The sequence below is a fragment of the Hoplias malabaricus genome, chromosome X2, assembly GCF_029633855.1.
Source record: "Hoplias malabaricus isolate fHopMal1 chromosome X2, fHopMal1.hap1, whole genome shotgun sequence".
Taxonomy (NCBI): domain Eukaryota; kingdom Metazoa; phylum Chordata; class Actinopteri; order Characiformes; family Erythrinidae; genus Hoplias; species Hoplias malabaricus.
Window position 1 is genome coordinate 54,215,038 of NC_089819.1, and position 20,993 is coordinate 54,236,030.

General features: G+C 46.1%; 1 protein-coding gene across 1 annotated transcript; it reads right to left on the reverse strand.

The window, feature by feature from the left end:
• Nucleotides 1–6,318: 6,318 nt before the first annotated feature.
• LOC136676919 (neuropilin and tolloid-like protein 2) lies at nucleotides 6,319–20,671 on the reverse strand. Its single transcript, XM_066654217.1, has 5 exons — nucleotides 20,491–20,671; nucleotides 19,469–19,596; nucleotides 17,441–17,669; nucleotides 8,898–9,011; nucleotides 6,319–7,095 (listed from the first exon to the last, which is right to left on the reverse strand). Exons 1-5 carry the CDS (start codon nucleotides 20,564–20,566, stop codon nucleotides 6,383–6,385), a joined length of 1,260 nt encoding a protein of 419 aa, XP_066510314.1. The 5' UTR covers nucleotides 20,567–20,671; the 3' UTR covers nucleotides 6,319–6,382.
• Nucleotides 20,672–20,993: the final 322 nt, after the last annotated feature.

Consider the following 20,993-nt stretch of genomic DNA (forward strand, 5'->3'; position numbering starts at 1 on the left):
TATGTCCTCACACACATTCACTGGATATAAATCCACTACTGCATCCTGTTCAGTAAATGTCACTTAGGGATGTCATGATTTAAAGTGAAAAATAAAAGGGTGCAGGGAACCTTCCAGACCTTATAAACGGTTTGTGACACTTATGGGTTAAAGGTGCACTATCCAAGATTTTGCCAGCAGATGTCGCACTAGCGTCTCAGAGCCAAATATAACAGTAATTCTGTGACTCCCTCCCCTTCAACTTCGCCCTCTTTCTCATGGGGAGGGCTCAAGTGTCCAGAGGGCGGCGCTATCTGTCGTCCCGAGGGTGAAAACAAGGCCTAGAGAACAACAAAATAGAGCAGAGTTTGGGTTGTTTCTCTGCACATGACGCTTTAACTGACGTCGTTTGATGGCATATAAATGTATGAAATCTCATACAGTGCACCTTCAAACTCATTTCACTCGGTGTGTTCATGGAGATGGATATTTGCTGCACACAAGAATAAATCACTGGATCTGCACCGGCGTGACGTGATGTAATTTTATTAAAACATAGAGCTGGACATTTCTTACACTGATGTCTTTACAGTTATTAATGTCACGGCTAGAATGGAAGCGCAGAATAGTTTAGATTTACAACGTTGATGAGTTAGAAAATATACTCCTCTTCAACTCTGAACTCTTCACCTGCACGAGGAGTCACTTCTGTACAAAAGGCCTCAGCCTCGTTTATAATTCTGCTGGGTGTTCTTCTGAATACTACACTCTCAGACACCGTGTGTGTGTGTGTGTGTGTGAGAGAGAGAGAGTTCAGTGGGCTTCCCCCAATGCCGCACTGTTTACAAGACACTAATAAAATGAAAGGTACAAACACAGGGGTCAGAACTAATGGGGGTTTTAACTAAACAAACACACACAGGTGATAAATAATAAAACCAAGAAGGCGAGAGTGAGGCGACAGGACGAATCTACTCCAAATATGTGCTCCTCAGAACGGGCAGATACTCCGCAAACCAACACCGTCGCTACAAGCCTTCGTTCATTAATGACAGCAGCACTGGGGAATAGTCAGGTCACGTCTCAGAAGATCATGAAGGAATAGAGGTAATGATAAGTAACGCTGCTTCGGTGTTAGTGCTGGTATTAGGACTACATTTAATACTTAATACTCTCTTAAATAATCTGTCATTAATGCACCCTGAGTCACATTAATTCATTCCTCTAAAATAATGTTATCGTTACTTTACGAAGAACTGAGACATTGGTGAATACTCTCTTTGCTCTCATTAAATAATGTCGGTTTATTGTGAAGTTTTACCAGTGAAACCAACTTATATCTACGTCATACGTCTAAAACGTCTCATTCTGAGGGTCAATGTTTAATAATTAGACGAGTATTTATGTTTTTCGTTTCAAAAAATCTGCTGGATGAAGGGCCCTGTAACCAACTCACGTTGGAGACATGCTTCAAAGGCAGCTATACGTCACAGCAACGCTAGCGATATGCTAACGATCAGTGTCCTGAATGACTACATCTTTTGGAGATAACGGACTGAGAGGGTTGTGATTCTGGTCAGAAATAGTTTATAAAAATAAATCTCTCTTAAGCCCAGTTCACACATGCACAGTAACTCTGAACCCAAACACAGAGGGTGTGTATGAGTGAATGCTAATGGCCACAACGTTTACACTGGACGTTACACAGACTGTCACCCCGCTAACACACAGTCCGGGTAAAGTCCAAGCGAATGCATGTGTGAATAGAGCTGGAAATCTTCAGGAGAATCTCAGAGAACTAATGCCTTGCACAAGCGCTGCCCGCTGCCTGAAACGCGTTAAACATTTCCAGCTGTGAGAACACGTCTAACACCGAAAATCTCCAGCTGAACACGACATGAGTGAAAGAGCAACTCGGGAAATTGTCCGTACCTGATTCTCTGGACATTTTCCGGAGCTCAAATGTAAAAACAGCTTTACTCTCACCATGTCACTGCTACTACTGCCACTTTCTTTGGGAGAGTGCTGCCACACAGGATTATGGGTATTGTCAGGTGGTGAAGGATACAACTAAAAAATGGAGGACCCTCGGCAGGTTTATAAAGACACTCGATTTAGACTCCTCCCACAGAGCACTGTCTCGGTAAAGAGCATTTAGGACGTTTCAGACACAATCAGGGAAATACATTTATTTAAAACAAGACAAATATATCTAGAACAAACTAAATAATCTTATAGTATTCATTATTAGGTGTACAAATACATTTTAAAGCATATTTGGTGTAACATATAATTCATTCATTCATTACCGTGAGCGCTTATCCAGTTCAGGGCGGTGGTGGGTCTGGAGCCTACCCGTAATCACTGGGGGCAATGTGGGAACACACCCTGGGGGGGGGTGCCATTCCTTAACAGGGTGACACACATTCACTCACACACTCACACTTATGGACACTTTTCGCCAATCCACCAACCAACGTGTGATTTTGGAACATGGGAGGAAACCAGAGCACCTGGAGGAAACCCATGCAGACACAGAGAGAACCCACCACACTCCTCAAAGACAGTCACCCGAAGGAAACCCACACAGACACAGAGAGAACACACCACACTCCTCACAGACAGTGACCCGGGGAAACCCACGTAGACACAGGGAGAACACACCACACTCCTCACAGACAGTCACCTGGAGGAAACCCACGCCGACACAGGGAGAACACACCACACTCCTCACAGACTCTCACCCGGAGGAAATGTGAATCACTGGGGGCAATGTGGGAACACACCATGGAGGGGGCGCCATTCCTTAACAGGGCAACACACACACTCACACACTCACACTTACGGATACTTCTGAGTCGCCAATCCACCTGCAACATGTGTTTTTGGACTGTGGGAGAAAACCGGAGCAACCGGAGAAAACCCACGCAGACACAGGGAGAACACACCACACTCCTCACAGACAGTCACCAGGAGGAAACCCACGCAGACACAGGGAGAACACACCACACTCCTCACAGACAGTCACCTGGAGGAAACACACACAGACACAGGGAGAACACACCACACTCCTCACAGACAGTCACACGGAGGAAACACACACAGACACAGGGAGAACACACTACACTCTTCACAGACAGTCACCCAGAGGAAACACACACAGACACAGGGAGAACACACCACACTCCTCACAGACAGTCACCTGGAGGAAACCCACACAGACACAGGGAGAACACACCACACTCCTCACAGACAGTCACCTGGAGGAAACCCACACAGACACAGGGAGAACACACCACACTCCTCACAGACGGTCACCTGGAGGAAACCCACACAGACACAGGGAGAACACACCACACTCCTCACATACAGTCACCCAGAGGAAACCCACGCAGACACAGGGAGAACACACCACACTCCTCACAGACAGTCACCCGGAGGAAACCCACGCAGACACAGAGAGAACGCACCACACTCCTCACAGACAGTCACCTGGAGGAAACCCACACAGACACAGGGAGAACACACCACACTCCTCACAGACAGTCACCCGGAGGAAACCCACGCAGACACAGGGAGAACACACCACACTCCTCACAGACAGTCACCTGGAGGAAACCCACACAGACACAGGGAGAACACACCACACTCCTCACAGACAGTCACCTGGAGGAAACACACACAGACACAGGGAGAACACACCACACTCCTCACAGACAGTCACACGGAGGAAACACACACAGACACAGGGAGAACACACTACACTCTTCACAGACAGTCACCCAGAGGAAACACACACAGACACAGGGAGAACACACCACACTCCTCACAGACAGTCACCTGGAGGAAACCCACACAGACACAGGGAGAACACACCACACTCCTCACAGACAGTCACCTGGAGGAAACCCACACAGACACAGGGAGAACACACCACACTCCTCACAGACGGTCACCTGGAGGAAACCCACACAGACACAGGGAGAACACACCACACTCCTCACATACAGTCACCCAGAGGAAACCCACGCAGACACAGGGAGAACACACCACACTCCTCACAGACAGTCACCCGGAGGAAACCCACGCAGACACAGAGAGAACACACCACACTCCTCACAGACAGTCACCTGGAGGAAACCCACACAGACACAGGGAGAACACACCACACTCCTCACAGACGGTCACCTGGAGGAAACCCACACAGACACAGGGAGAACACACCACACTCCTCACATACAGTCACCCAGAGGAAACCCACGCAGACACAGGGAGAACACACCACACTCCTCACAGACAGTCACCCAGAGGAAACCCACGCAGACACAGGGAGAACACACCACACTCCTCACAGACAGTCACCTGGAGGAAACCCACACAGACACAGGGAGAACACACCACACTCCTCACAGACGGTCACCCGGAGGAAACCCACACAGACACAGGGAGAACACACCACACTCCTCACATACAGTCACCCAGAGGAAACCCACGCAGACACAGGGAGAACACACCACACTCCTCACAGACAGTCACCCAGGTCCCTGGAGCTGTGCCGCCCTGTAATATATAATTGTAATTGAATTTTTTACACATTCAGTGGCCCTTTTGTCTTTTTATGGTAACTGTCACTTCATATTAAAAAATGATCATTTTCATTTTATTAAAAAAGAAAAAAATAACCTAAGACTGAAGCCGTGTGGAGAGTGAAGAGTTTATTGGGCGCTGCGTTGGTTCTGAGCTCCATCAGGAAAAAGCTACAGAAGACTGTGATGGGTTTGTTCTGTTCTCGGGGACAACACTGTGTCCAAAGGTACGTGTGAGTTGTGGTTTGGACGAGTTACAGTCGGGGGTTTGGACGCTAGCGGTACTTTTAGTGACAACAGTGTACCTTTGTAGTACCCTTTTTTGTTCTGAGTGTACATCACACAAACAGACTTTAAAATTAATTTGTACACCAAATATATCGAGGGATCTCAGAATAAGGAATAAATGATAGAGCAACAAGAATTAAATTTAGGTTTCACTTGGCAACATATCATTTCTTTTTCTTTTTTTTTGCGGTGGTGTGCAGAACAGCAGCATGACTATATTTCATAATTATCAGCTTCGTTTTAGCAGAATTCAAGTTATCCACAGAATTAAACGATTCAAAAAACAAACAAGCAACAGAACCCATGAGTTAATGCCAAGCAACAGCATGAGGCCTACGTCGTCTTCTGTTTTTAATAATATACACAGATAAAAATGGATTTCCCCCGATTTCACTTGATCCTCCTCCTTCTGTCCGCAGTGTTTCGAGAAATAAACGAGAAACAAACCCAGCCCAAGAATGATATCTGGGAGTGAAATCATCTCAAATACAGAGAATTTGTCTTAAAATATTAACGATGAGACCTTATTACACAGGCCTTCTACACTATCCTTTAAAAAACCATGGACCAAGAGAATCGGATGCTCTGGAGCAGCTGCACATGAGCGCACGTCACTTTGCCCATTATTAAATGCTGTCTAGAGGGGTATAAGCTCCTCCGCTGTGGAGCAGTGGAACTGCATTGCCTGGTGATGGAGCTCCATCTGATACCATTGGGATGAGTTGGAGAGGTGTTTGTGATCCAGAACCATTCGCCCAGTTTTGCTGCCATCAAATCCACACAGCAATGTTCCAGCATCTATTGCAAAGCCCTTCCTGAAGAGTAGAGACTGGTACTGAGGGAAAACAAGGATCAACACCCAGTTAATCCTCTTTATTTCAGAAGTGAAACTGAATAAACCTGTGTCCGTAAACTTTTGGCCGTGTTTGTAGTTACACTTAAGATGATCTCACTCTTCAGGATATCATTTTATTTGCCGGACAAATAACTAATAAAAGCACTCTGTGTGGTCTTCTTTCTGTTTCTTCCCTTCTTTTCCTCCTTCGCTGTGGATCAGCTGTGGCTCTCGAACAAAAGGCAGAAGCACAAATGATAAAAATAAAAGAAAAACTAATTAATACCAGTAATTAATAACAGTTTATGGAGGTCATGTTGCTTCCACTTCTGATTCATCTCCTGTTTCTCATCCCTCGTTCTTTCAGAGTCCAGGAAGTGCTCATGGAAGAAAGACAGGGTTCACACTCTTGAGAATCTATGAAGGAGCACTGAACAAATTAATAGCAATAATAATAATAACAATAATAATAATAATAAGTGTCTATACAGATTCCTCTCCTCTGTTTTACCCCTTCATTCAGGTCTGTGAACTGCTCCCAGAAAGGCAGGATTTGCACGTTTGACATGATAAATAACATCAAATCAATAACAATGATAATAGTAATATTAATAATAATGTTCAGAAGAAGTGTCTATGATGGGCTCCATCCACTTCCGTTTCCCCTCTCCTCCGTATCCCCTCCCTCGTTCCCTTAGAAGTCCATGGAAATGGAGCGCTGGCCCTGGTCGGAAACGGTGACCGTGGCGCTGTTGTTCCTGGCGACGACGTTGCCGTGGTTACGGATGCTGATGCTGCCGCAGCCGCTGCCGATGCTGCCCGTGGCCCCGCCCCTCACGTAGATCTCACAGGGCATCTCCTCCATCACCCGGTCCTCGATCACCTGCTCGCCGCACTCGTGAGTCTGTTTGTAGCCGTAGCAGCTCTTCTTGTACCCGGCCGAGCCGGTGGCGCCGCTGCTGCCGCTGCTGTTGAAGGTCTTCATGGGCGGCGGAGGCTTGGAGAAGTCGTTGTGGTAGGACAGCTCCATGGAGCTGAGCGTGGAGCGGCTCTGCTTGATGCTGGACGCCGGCTGGGCGCCGCAGTGGTGCTCGTGGATGCAGCGCGACACCGTGGAGGAGCGCCGGAGCTTGTGGAAGCTCTCCAGCTCCTCGGACAGCTCGGCCAGGTCAGAGGACAGCTCCTTGTCTCTCAGGGAGAAGAGCTCGTAGTGCGGAGGGTCGAAAACCTCCTGGAAGCCGGCTTTGTTGAAGACCGCCGGGCGCCTGGCCACCACCTTCTTGCGTGGCTGCTTCATCTGCACCAGCACGGAGATGATGAGCAGGACCAGGACCACCCCAGAGGAGATGCCGATCACCGTGCCGTGGGTTTTGGTGATCTGGTGGAACAGGCCCTTAGACTTCTTCTCTGTGAGAGGCACACACAGGCATTTACAAGAGTCAAACTAATACTCTGCACCGAGATGGAGATGCACCGCCACTCGTCACATTAGTTTTAAACCCCGTCTAAAGTAGTGTAAACTTATCATCGAGTAAATCCTGTTACTTACTTCCTTTAACAATATCATTCAATTCATTCATTGTCTGTAACCCTTATCCAGTTCAGGGTGGCGGTGGGTCCGGAGTATGCCCGGAATTACTGGGCGCAATGCGGGAACAGTCCCTGGAAGGGGCGCCAGTCCTTCACAGGGTGACACACACTCACACACTCACACGGACATTTTTGAGTCTCCAATCCACCTACCAACGTGTGTTTTTGGAGCGTGGGAGGAAACCCACGCAGACACATGGAGAACACACCACACTCCTCACAGACAGTCACCTGGAGGAAACCCACGCAGACACAGGGAGAACACACCACACTCCTCACAGACAGTCACCCAGAGGAAACCCACGCAGACACAGGGAGAACACACCACACTCCTCACAGACAGTCACCCAGAGGAAACCCACGCAGACACAGGGAGAACACACCACACTCCTCACAGACAGTCACCTGGAGGAAACCCACGCAGACACAGGGAGAACACACCACACTCCTCACAGACAGTCACCCAGAGGAAACCCACGCAGACACAGGGAGAACACACCACACTCCTCACAGACAGTCACCTGGAGGAAACCCACGCAGACACAGGGAGAACACACCACACTCCTCACAGACAGTCACCCAGAGGAAACCCACGCAGACACAGGGAGAACACACCACACTCCTCACAGACAGTCACCCAGAGGAAACCCACGCAGACACAGGGAGAACACACCACACTCCTCACAGACAGTCACCCTGGAGCTGTGACATAGACACTACCTGATGCACCACCGTGCCGCCCCCGTAAAACATGTAAATAAGGAAATTACTGAAAGTAACACTACATAGTTACATAGTGCGGTTTCTGCTGTGCTGAGCCTGCAGTAGCAAAACCACAAGATTAATTCTCTCTATTACAGCTCAGTGGAACATCACAATTATTTTTAAGCTGTAATTTTATGATTAAAAAAACATACTACCTTTTGTTGCTTTAAATAAATGTGGATGAAGACTTGTGTCTAATTCATTGTCACCTCGGCCCTTTTCTAAAAAATAATCAATTAGTAATCAGCTCAGTTATCCTACAGATAATAGATTCATTAGTTATAAATAAAACCTCTCTGTCCATGAGCTCAAATAAAGCAAGTGCTGTGTTTTTAAGGTGGCGCATTTCACCTAAACTCTCCTCATGAGAAAATTATGTAACAGTTCAAAATGGCTGCAGGCAAAGTTCTGTAAATGTCAGTTCAGTAAACACACACACACACACACACACACACACACACACACACACACACACACACACACACACACACACACACACAGGTCTCCATGCTTTCAGGGGACATTACAAAGTGTTCCTCTCATTTTGTGGAGGTTTACCACAACCTTAATCATAACTACTGCTACTGCCATTTTAACATCTTCACATTGAAAGGTATGACATGATTATTGTCCCCACAATGAGTGTGTAAATATAGTTTAGTCCCCACAACATGATGAATATCTAGACCATACACACACCTTAAAGTACATCCACCTTACAATTTAAGGTGGACTCGTCTCTGGTCTACAGAAAAAGTCGAGAAGTCCCCACAATGTGTGTTGTGATGCAGGAGTTGGTCTACACCACATGATATATTCCTGATGGGCACACACACACACACACACACACTCACCCTTGCAGTGGTTCTCGTCCCAGGGGTAGACACAGTTCTGCACACCGTTGCACACCAGTGAGTTGTTGATGCACATGTTACTGTGGCAGAAGAAAGTGTTTCCAGAGCAAGGAGCTGAAAAGCACACACAGAGACATTCGTGGTGTTTATATCTGCGCTTATTAATGTCTTAATGAACTCGATAGAGCTTCGTTCAGAGGAAAATCAAATATAAACAAGACAAATGGTTCAGTTCTGAGGGGACACTGCTTATTTCCCATGTAAATAAATAGAGCTACACCACCGCTGGATGTCCTTGTGGCGTTTAATTCACTACAAATGTAAACACTGCATTTCTGTGTAAGCTTTTATACCACGTTCCACACTTTATTAATGTTCCTAATGTTATTATCTTTCAAACACACACACACACACACAGCTTGTGTAACCTCCACAGTTAGTAGGGAACAAAATGAGATTCTCTAGAGCAGCTGCACATGAGCTCAAGACCAACGTGACCAATGCCCAGCGCTGGCAAGGGGAGTATAAAGCCCCCCAGCCCTGGGCTGTGGGTCACTGTATTCTCTGCAGTGCCAGAACTAATCATCCACCGTCTGCGTCTGAACTAACTGATGTTTATGTGGGTGGACACCAACAAATCCTCACAGAAACCTCCAACATCTAGTGGGCGGCCTTCACAGAGCAGCAGGAGTGTTACCGCAGGGGAAGAAGGACAAGCTCTCGTCTAACACCCTTCCTTTTTTTGAGGGGATTCACATACGTTTAGTCGTATAATGTACGTTGTGTGGTGAAGGTGTGAAAGGGGAAGAAGAGAGAGAGAGAGAGAGAGAGAGAGAGAGAGAGAGAGAGAGAGATGGAGAGGGAGATAAGGCATGCTCTTCACGTTCAGAGGGAGAATGTGTGTGTAAGTGTTTCTGACAGCAGGATGAAGAGGGCTGTAATGTTCCCCTCGTCTCTCGGCAGGATCTCACTTCCAAACTCATTATCCACTGCTCGCCTTCAAACGAGCGCCTCTCCCACACCTCTCTCTCTCTCTCTCTCTTTCTCTCTCTCTCTTCCTTCATCCCTTCCACTCCCTCTCTCCCTTCCCCTCCCTCTCCCTTTCCCCCCTTCTCTCACTATCTCTCTCTCTTTCTCTCTCTCCCTCCATCCCTTGTTCTCTCTTTCTCTCCCTCCACCCCATCCTCTCCATCCCCCTCGCTTCCTCATCCCCATCTCTCCTTCCCTCTTTCTCTTTTTCATTGCCTCCATCCATTCCTCTCTCCCTCTCTCTCTTCCTCCATCCCTTCCTCTCCCTCCCCCTCTCTCTCCATCCCTTCCTCTCCATTCTCCTCTTTCTCTTCCTCCATCCCTCTCTCTCTCTCTCTCTCTCTCTCTTTCTCATTCCCTCCATCCCTCCCTCTCCCTCCCTCGTTCTCTCTCTCTCTCTCTCCATCCCTTCCTCTCCATTCTCCTCTATCTCTTTCTCTCTCTCTCTCATTCCCTCCATCCCTCTCTCTCCCTCCTTCATTCTCTCTCTCTCTCTATCCATCCCTTCATCTCCATTTTCCTCTATCTCTTTCTCTTTCTCTCTTTCTCTCATTCCCTCCATCCCTTCCTCTCTCTCTCTCTCTCGCTCCTCTTCTCAGTTATAGATAAGTGAAATCAGCTCAAATCTACTCGGTAAATCCAATATTTCTCGCTATGAGATTGTTCTAAGAATGTAATATTTTAATGGATATCTTTATTATTTAATGTGATTTCATTCATATTTTTATTCATTTTGTTCATTATGCTTCCAACAAATCAGATCATCTTTCAGAGGAATATGACACTGGATCAGAGCTCTTACGTCAGTCTAGTAACGAGATTAAAAAAGTAATATTCTAATAACCATATCACAATCAGAGGAAACAGGCTACTGACGATGTTTAATTAAATTTTATTTAATGATATATGATTACAGTGTGTGTGTGTTCCCCTGTGAAGGACTGGTGCCCCCTCCAGGGTGTATTCCTGATTCCAGGTAGGCTCTGGACCCACCGTGACCCTGAACTGCTTGTGTTGGTGTTTAACTCCTTGCATGACCTTGCCCCTTCTTACCTAAGTAGTCTACTGCAACCATACTCTCCAGTGCGCACTCTTCGGTCCTCAAGCCTCCATTTGCTTGAGGTCCCACATTTTAAGCTAAGCACCATTGGAAATAGAGCATTTTGTGTTGCGGGTCCAAAGCTGTGGAACACTCTTCCTGACGAACTGCGAGCTTGTTCATCTGTAGATGTTTTTAAAACCAGACTCAAAACTCATCTTTTTAAACTAGCACATGGATGATACTATGTATATGTCTCTATGGTCACTTTATGTTTATATGTGCATTTACCTTTTATTGACCTTTTTATTTTTATTATCTATTGTACAGTGTCCTTGGGTCACTTGAAAGGCGCTTTCAAATAAAAATGTATTATAATTATTATTATTATTATTATTATTATTATAACTGGATAAGGGTTACAGATAATGAATGAACATTTGATTACTTGCAGTGTTCTCTCCCTCTCTCTCTCTCCTCGCAGGTCACTGCTTCAGCTCTTAATAAAGATTAATCCCACTCTCTCTGACAGCCTTTAGATCACGCTTTTGTTCCTCAGTCTCACAACAGATTCAGAGAGAGAGAGAGAGAGAGAGAGAGAGAAAGAGAGGACAGAGATACAGAGGACAGACAGGATGAGAGGGAGGACAAAAAAAGGAAGGGGGGGATTAGGATAAAAGAAAAGGAAGTAAAGGAAAAAATAAAGAAATACAGAGGAGATGGAAAAAGTTGGAAAGAGAAAAGGAAGAACACAGATAAAAGGACAAGGAAAAGGAAGTCACAGAGAGAGAGAGAGAGAGAGAAAGAAAGAAAGAGAGAGAGAGTGAGAGAGAGATACAGAGACAGAGCAGCTGTGTCTGACTGAGCTGTCTCTCTGTGGTGGATGGAGACTGTGATTGAGGCTCTGTATGTCGTTCTGTCTCAGAGCACTGTGTCTGTGACGGTGATGTTTTATACTTTTGCTCAGAGCTCCTCTCTCTCCTTTGACTCCCTGAGCATTTAATACAAATATTAAAGAGCACAATGCTACGGTTTGCTCAAAAGTAATTATCTACCACCACACGCAACCTCCCCGCCATCCACGCTCCCAGGAAGCAGAAAGGCGGAGGGGAAATCAGACTGCGGAACTCAGGAGGGAAAACCTCATTTAGCATTTCTCATTCATCAACGGCAGATAAATAATTCCCCTTTTCCATTAGGCGTGACCCATTAGCCTGGAGAACGCGCCGAGCTCATTCCAATCAAAGCTGAGGCCGAGTAATGGCCTCTCCCATATCACTGCTGTTGGATGCCACTCGCTTTAATTAACTTTACACTTATTTCCAAATGGAAGCTGAACGCCAGAGCTGCTCTGATCCGCTCTTACAGTGCCCTTAGTCAACAATTCACCAACTCTGAGGTAGACTGTACTCTTCAGTACAGAAGGGAGATCAAGGCGAGACGTTCCCAGTGCTTTAGAAACGGAAAAGCCAATGTCCATTAGAATCAAACTCAAAGAAGAAGTCTGAGTAATTCCTGTTTGCTTTTTCAGTTCATGGGCTGATGTGTTATAACACACTTGTCCTATGAAGCCCTATGAAGCCATTAGGTTCCTAGTGTAGCACAGTTGCTAACCCTTCTGACTTCAACATCAGCCTACACTCTTAAAAATACAGGTGCTACAAAAGGTTCTTTGAGTGATGCCATAATCAAACCACATTTGGTTCCATAAAGAACCATTTTTGTTTAAGAAATGCTTGTGTGAAGAACCTTTAAAGACTAATCACCAGCTCTATGAAAGTGTCAAACAAATAAATACAGTGGTTGAGTTCCTAACTTGTGTTTATTGATCGTCAGAAAACATGTTATTTCTTACTAATTGAAGGAATAAGGTTTAAAAGACCGTTGGTCCCCCCCCCCAACGGTGTTGGGAAACTCTAATAGGCGTCTTGCCTGTGACGTAGATGGTGGACAACAACTCTAGAAGCTGCACTTAATTTAATGCAAAATGAGGAAAAGCTGTGTTGTTTTTGGCTGCAATCATTCAATGTACAGTGGGACATCTGTGAACAAATGACCCAAAGATCCCAAAATATCCAGAAAATGGACTAAATTTGTCCACTTTAAACGGCACTTTGGAAAGGACCCTCCGCTCACTCCGTTATCTGTAGCTCATTTCACTGGCGCTTTTCCAACAATATGGGCATGTAAGGACCCCAACGAAAGGTGTTCAAGAGCCTCTGTAACATGGAGGTAAACAGGGTAAGGACACTCACTTCGCCTGTTTTAGTTGGTGTTAGTTAGCGTTAGCTTGACTCGCTAAACTCGGTGTCTCAGATTATACTCGGCTACGTAGCTGCATTACGGAGGTTTATAGTGTCGGATGAATTCGAGTTCGACTTCGATCACATTTACAAGAATAACGGTACCTCTACATTTGAGTTTAGCTTATTGCTAGGCTACTGTCATGAATAATGTTGGTTATTTAGCTAGATACTGTCATAACAGTCAGTCATAACGGTGTTTTACCGCGGCGTTGTTCAGCTGTTGTCCACCAGTGACGTCACGGTCGCGTTCGAGAATTTCCGTAGCGAGCTCGGGTTTTTCCGTCAGTTTAATAAAATTGTCAGTTTTAAAGCAAATTAAGCTGCTATTTTCATTTTAATTCATACTTATATCTGTCAGTAACTACAATAATGTGGAATATTCATGGAGGTCCATTAAGTGGTGCTTATCCTTTAAAGATTTAAAAATCCATCACTCGATCTTTACCCATTTAAACATTTCAGTAAAAACAGTTCTTTATGGATCCAAAGTGGCATTTTTTTTGTAGCACCTTTATTTTTAAGAGTGTGCACCAATAACGGTCCTTGGGCAAGACTCTCAAACCTGCAACTGCCGACACTGTAAAATAAACTTTGAACTTACTCAATCACATTTAAGTAAAGGGTCACATGAAACTGAATAATCTACCTCCAGGTGTATAATCTGAGTAAGATGCTCTCATGCAGGTGCCATAAAAGGTTCTTTGAACGATGCCATAGAAGAACCTCTTTGGATCCATAAAGAACCATTATCGGTAGTGACTTTAAAACAGGTAAAGAACCTTCAGATTGAGTGATGACTTTTAAACCTTCAGGTTCTTCACATTTAACACATGGTTTTGTACAGCATTCTTCAAAGAAACCTTTGTAGCGCCTTGATTTTTAAGAGTGTGGATGTAGATGATTTAATTTCGTGGAACCCCCTTGACTTCGGCGTACCTCTGTAACCTGATTAGAGTTGTAAGTCGCTCTGGAGACGATGGTCTGCCAAACGCATGTGTGCTGTGAATGTAAATGTAACCACAGCCGACCTTCACTGATTAAAGAATAACTAGAAAGAGTTAAGTGTTTTCATACAGAGCACTTTGTGTGTATTTTTACATTATTTTTTAATCCTGTGGTGGATATTTAAACAGTACACACAAGAGAGAGCGCTGTTACTGAATATAATCACAGCTGGGATGCTGTGATTCAGCGGTGGGGACGAGGCTGTTACTAAGTAACAGCATGAACTCCGGTGTAATATTGCTTGTATACATCAGTTTTACAAGCCCCGCTTAATAAAAGTGAACAGAAATAAACCACTCATTTTCATGTTGTTTTTTTTGCTGCTTTGAGTAATTAGGACCTTTCAGGAATTTTTAAGGAGGAGACGACTTTTTCTCATCTCCACAGTGGAACACAGTTCTGTTTCTTAATGAAGCGTCTGTGTCCTGCTTTGGTCCAAACCCCACGAGCCCCACAGCAGTGTTCTCCCCCTGTGTAAACAGCCCCTGTTCAGAACGCCCGCTTTCAGCACCTGTTCCTTTAAATGATAATGAGCCGCTCGCTGTTCACCCCGACCCCGAGCGCACAGCAGTGAGGAGCGAGGAGCAGAAGCTCTGGTTTTTAGCCGTTTTTCACCCTGTTCTCTTTCTTCTCTGTTCTTGTTTTCTCCATTTTTACCCCGTGCTGTCACATAAATCAGGTCCAGCGCTGTGATTGGACAGACTCAGAAGAGGGGGCGGGGCAATTCTAAAGTCACTTGACGTCAGAAGCGGATTAGAATCAGAACGACTCGTTTTATCCCGTGTTTCTTGACTTGGGCAGCTCACAGAGAACTGACTGGGTGGTCTTGTTTCACAGTGTGTGTGTTGGTGGACTCCAGATCTCTACATTAATGTGAACATGCACTGAACAAGTGATTTTTCTTATTGAAACGAAGCCTAAGAAGAATAAATTGATATCAAAGGTGTTGTTCTCACAGTGATAATGAATAGAACCAGACATCATCCAAAACTGACTGTTTAAGAACATTTTTAGATTAAGGCATAGGCTTAAGGCAATTACAGTAAAATAGGCGAGTTATTTTTGCAGCCTTGGAATTTTAATGTCTCTTACTGACTCACTGACTGAGCTGAATGATGTGACTGTTTCAGATTTAGCGGCATAATTACCATACCATAAAAACTCTATTAATGAATCTATAAACGGTGGTTGTGTTATTGCGAGGACATGGAGACATCGGGTTACCATCCCCACCACCGTACAGAAATCCGAGGGAGTTCCTCTGCTAACAAACCACGCTGCATGACTTTGTTGACATTTCAAACTTGTGAATTATGCAGAAATTATGCTGACAACCTCCGCAGCTCACAAAATGTCAGGTAAGATTTGGTTAAACATAAGCGACAGTCCTCAGACACGAATGTTGACTTGTGTCAACAGCGCCTCGTACAGAGTCCGGGTTCGGAGTTGTGTTAGACAGCATCTGAGCCGTTATAAAACCCTGCTTTATTACTGTGCCTTCAGCGAGCTCTGTGTCCAAAGCAGAGCTGAAATTACAGCGCAGTAGCACTGCAGGCAGCGGCGTATCTTTATTTAATGCCTTTATATTTGCACTCCACCTGCCTGCAGCGCATTAAAAGATGAAATATGGATGAGGTTTCAGAACGGCCTGCTGGACCCGGCGCTTTTTAAGGCTGACTGACCATGGGCCAGGTCAGAGTTCAGCTCCGGATTACCCCGCAGTGTCCTGCATTTCTCCATGGGATTTCTGCAGCCTGTGGTTAACGTTATTCCCAGTAGGAGTCTAGTAATAACACACATACAGCCGCATGTAAACTTGCATGTTGATTTTCTGCTTAAAAAAATAACTAAACATCTTCTCCAGGCTCCTTCCCAATTTATTCATTCATTCATTCATTCATTATCTGTAACCCTTATCCAGTTGAGGGTCGCGGTGGGTCCGGAGCCTACCCGGAATCACTGGGCGCAAGGCAGGAACACACCCTGGTGGGGGCGCTAGTCCTTCACAGGGCAACACACACTCACACATTCACTCACACACTCACACATTCACTCACACACTCACACCTACGGACACTGGAGTCCCCAATCCACCTACCAACGTGTGTTTTTGGGAGGAAACCGGAGCACCCGGAGGAAACCCACGCGGACACAGAGAGAACACATCACACTCCTCACAGAAAGTCACCCGGAGGAAACCCACGCGGACACAGAGAGAACACACCACACTCCTCACAGACAGTCACCCGGAGGAAACCCACACGGACACAGAGAGAACACATCACACTCCTCACAGAAAGTCACCCGGAGGAAACCCACGCAGACACAGGGAGAACACACCACACTCCTCACAGACAGTCACCCGGAGGAAACCCACACGGACACAGAGAGAACACACCACACTCCTCACAGACAGTCACCCGGAGGAAACCCACGCGGACACAGAGAGAACACATCACACTCCTCACAGAAAGTCACCCGGAGGAAACCCACGCAGACACAGGGAGAACACACCACACTCCTCACAGACAGTCACCCGGAGGAAACCCACACGGACACAGGGAGAACACACCACACTCCTCACAGACAGTCACCCGGAGGAAACCCACGCGGACACAGAGAGAACACATCACACTCCTCACAGAAAGTCACCCGGAGGAAACCCACGCAGACACAGGGAGAACACACCACACTCCTCACAGACAGTCACCCGGAGGAAACCCACACAGACACAGAGAGAACACACCACACTCCTCACAGACAGTCACCCGGAGGAAACCCACGCAGACACAGGGAGAACACACCACACTCCTCACAGACAGTCACCCGGAGGAAACCCTCCGAAAACATTTAAAGAGAAATTTGAGTCCCAGTCTCAAGAGAACAAGTGGGAGAACCAATGAGAGGAACCAAGACTAAAAACAAAATCACTGATAGGAAACAAGACTCAGAAACAACCAGAGGAACAGAGAACCAAGACTCAAAAGTCTCGTTGACAGGACCCGAGACTCAAAAGAAACACTGAGAAACTGAGACTGACTTAACACTGAGACACCAAACTGCAAAAGAACCACTGAGAAGAACCGAGGCTTTGCTCATCTCAATCAAAACGGGTCCCAGTTCCGGTTGATTGTTGATTATAAAAAGCAGTCAGCGGAACTCACGATCCACGAAGGAGGTGAAGAGCATGCGGAAGCGGCTGAGACGGCTGCTCTCGTCGGCCCACATCCGGACCACCCCCACCCCGCTCTCTAGCATTACATCGTTGGCCACGGTGCTGCAGAACTTCGCCTTCAGGTTCTCGATAGCGCTGCTGCCGTCGTAAACTGCAACAAAGTTCCTCTTGCACTCGTTTGAGTTCTCCATCTGATACTCCAGGAACCGAAGGTAGATCTGCACACACACAACAAAACACACCACCTTAAAATGGGCGGCGAGACGCTGTTCAATATAAACACAACATAATACACAATCAGAGAGAGAGAGAGAGAGAGAGAGAGAGGTTGCTCTATCATCTGGAGATGGTGAGTTTGATACGTAGTGATGCCATAGTCATCCGTAATCAGGAGACCCAGAGATGCCATTGGCCTCGGTGCTGCCTTCAATGCAGAACAAACTTAATTGTTTCAGAGAATAACCAATTAAAATATACAACAGACAGAGCTTATCTTCCTCTGCGCTTTTGTGATGCACTGCACGAAAGGTCATATTTTAATTAGGTTTGTATTTAGTAAAACTCCCCGAGGAAACCAGCATCAGTTTACGGCGCTATATCTGAAAGTCTCCGCCCAAAGTGTGCTAACCAATCACATTCAGCTCTGGCTGTTGGCTGGTAGCCAGTTACATTTGTCCTTCCCCCATGGCTGTGCTGCCTTCAGAACCTTGAGAAGTGATTTTGTAAAATGAGCGTCAATGTGAGTGTCGGTCTAACAGGAGCTTCTCCTTCAACTCTGTTCAACTCCAATGACGTTGTTTTGGAGGCAGATATAAAAAAGACGCAATAAAAAAATGACAGTTTTGTATCATTTACCAAAACATTTGGGAACCACTGTCTGAGAGGACGATTGTCCCAGCTCTCACCCTCCCTAGACAAAGGGCAGGGGGTGGAGGGGGGAGTTAGCAATGACTGAAATAAAAGAAAACAACAGTTGATGTCTATTCAAGGTTTCTGAACTTGAACTACAGGGGATTCCTGCATCTCAGCCTTTCATGGCTCTGCATACATCTGAAATCATCATGCCTCGTGTATCCTGTGTCCACTTGGTGCATCCATTTTGGATGTCCTCTGAAAATAAACACTGCTGCAGTACATGCGTAAAAGGTAGGGGGCAGTGCAGGCGATCCGCTGCATCCCAGTGGACGAGAGTTTTGAAGAAGAAGGTCTGCAATTACTCACGTCTTTCTCTGGTCTGCCCTCTAGTGGAAGCCTCCAGTTACAAGCGTAGCACATAGGCGAGTATGTGAACTGTTACGTTCACGACGCAGGCGCTTGTCTACGCAAACGTATAAGTATACGTCTACCCTTACACCGTGTGGTCTTTACTCTGTTACTCCGTATGGTTTGACACTTTGCATTTCAAGCAGCACGAGCTCTGAAACTTTGGTTGTGTGATTTATTTCCTGTGAAACATGAGCAGCTTGGAGGTCATCTCTGACGCAGGCGGCAGTGAACTCTAAGAAACGCATAATCAGTGATGATTTGAGAGGAGAAAAGCCTGGACGAACCCTCGGGAGAACACAGGCAGCATATTTTATCACATGGAGCGGAGGTGGTGGATTCTCTCAAAGAAAAAATGTAGTGGAGGACCATAAAAATGTTTCTCTATGCTTCGTGGTGTTGTCTCTAGGAGTATATTATTCTGACATGTTTTTGGAACATCTCCTTGGTGTGTGTGTGTGTGTATGCTATCCCCAGGCCTTCTTACATAACCCCCCCCCACCCCCCAGTCTTATTCCTGCTAGTGCTGATGCTGCTCTTCAGCTATTTCTGCATCATTGGCCTAATACCTGCTACGGCTGCACAGCTAATTTCAGCTCCCCTTCAACATTTTCTTCAGACGAGGTCAGAAGGAGGGGGGGGGGGTGTCTTACGGCCCCAAGGGGCCAATAAACTCCAAATTTTGTGCAGCTTAGGACATGTCTAAGCACAAAAAAAGAGCCAAAACAGCAAGTCAGGACACGAGGAAGGTCACCTTAGACTGGGGAGGTGCTCGGATTGTCCAGATACAGTCCAGAGCTTCTCCAACCTTCACCTTCTCCTCCTCGTCCACTTGACTGGAGCGTACAAATCCGTCCGAGCCCCCGACCTCGAACTGGCAGTCTGAAAACACACAAACAAACACCTTCAATGAATCAGAACACTGGTGCGAGTGGATCAGACACAGCAGTTTCTGAGCCGACAGCGTCCTGTGTCACCGATGAAGGACTAGAGGACGGGCGACACACACTGTGCAGCGACAGATGAGCTACTGTCTCTGACTCTACATCTACAAGGTGGACCAACGAGGGAGGAGTGTCTCACAGAGTGGACAGAGAGTGGACACAGGGTTTAAAAACTCCAGCAGCACTGCTGTGTCTGATCCACTCTACACCAGCACAACACACACTAACACACCACCACCACGTCAGTGTCACTGCAGCTCTGAGAATGATCCACCACCACATCACACCTGCTCTGTGGGGCTCCTGAGCGCTGAAGAACGGGGGGAAAAGGGGGCTATCAAAGTTTGCAGAGCAATGGATGTACTACACGAATTGTAAAAACTACAAAGTGCTCCTGTGTGATCAGTGGAGCTGATGAAGTAGAGAAACATGCAGGTCATTTTAATGTTATATTATGGTTGGTTGGTGCGTTTGAGTGCTGTGTGTTGAGTTTAACCGACCCACACACCCCCACAGATCCATAACACAAAGAGACAAAGGTGCACAAGGACAGAATCGCAGCAACGGGAGAAGAGCGGAGAGAGAGAATGGAGTGTAAATGGAGGTGGCCGACTGGAAGAGATGAAGAGAAATGGCGCAGACGTCAAGGGTAGTGAGAAAATAAGACGGACGTATTGACCGAATCGTAGATACAAGGCGATAGGTAAGAGGCTGGAGGGAGATAGAGGGAGGAGTGGAAGAGTGTTGGGGAAAGATAGCGGGTGGTCAGTCTCAGAACAAAAGGCTCTTCAAATAGAATTGAACACTGCACTGAAAGGATGGAGGATTGTACCTGGAATTGGGTTTAGCAGTCCGCCCACGTGTAGCTTGAAATCCGGGTCTGAAACGATCACACACACAAACTGCATTACTTACACCTCACAGAGACCACAGTTAAAACCTGAAACTGCCTGAGGAAGATCTGCGTGCTTCATCTAATAGCCTGTGTTTAGCGCTTGTCTTATTTGACCTGCTAAAATTGCCTGTGACTGCAGCATAGCATAAACCCGGCTATATTTAGAGCTGCAGAGTTCTCTCTGATTTAACACACCTGATGCAAATTCCTCAGCTAATTAAAATGTTACGCACTGAGGCCTGACGTGCTGAGACAATTTAGGGCCTGAATGTAACACCCCTGCTTTAAATTTAAAGCTAAAGAGGTGAGAGCATTAAATACCACAGATTTACAGTGTGTTTACACACTCTCCCCTTACCACAGACTGCATCTTAGGGTTAGCATTGGAGCTATAAGGCTAATGTAGCTAACAACTACCAGAGGATTACAAAGACTAAATC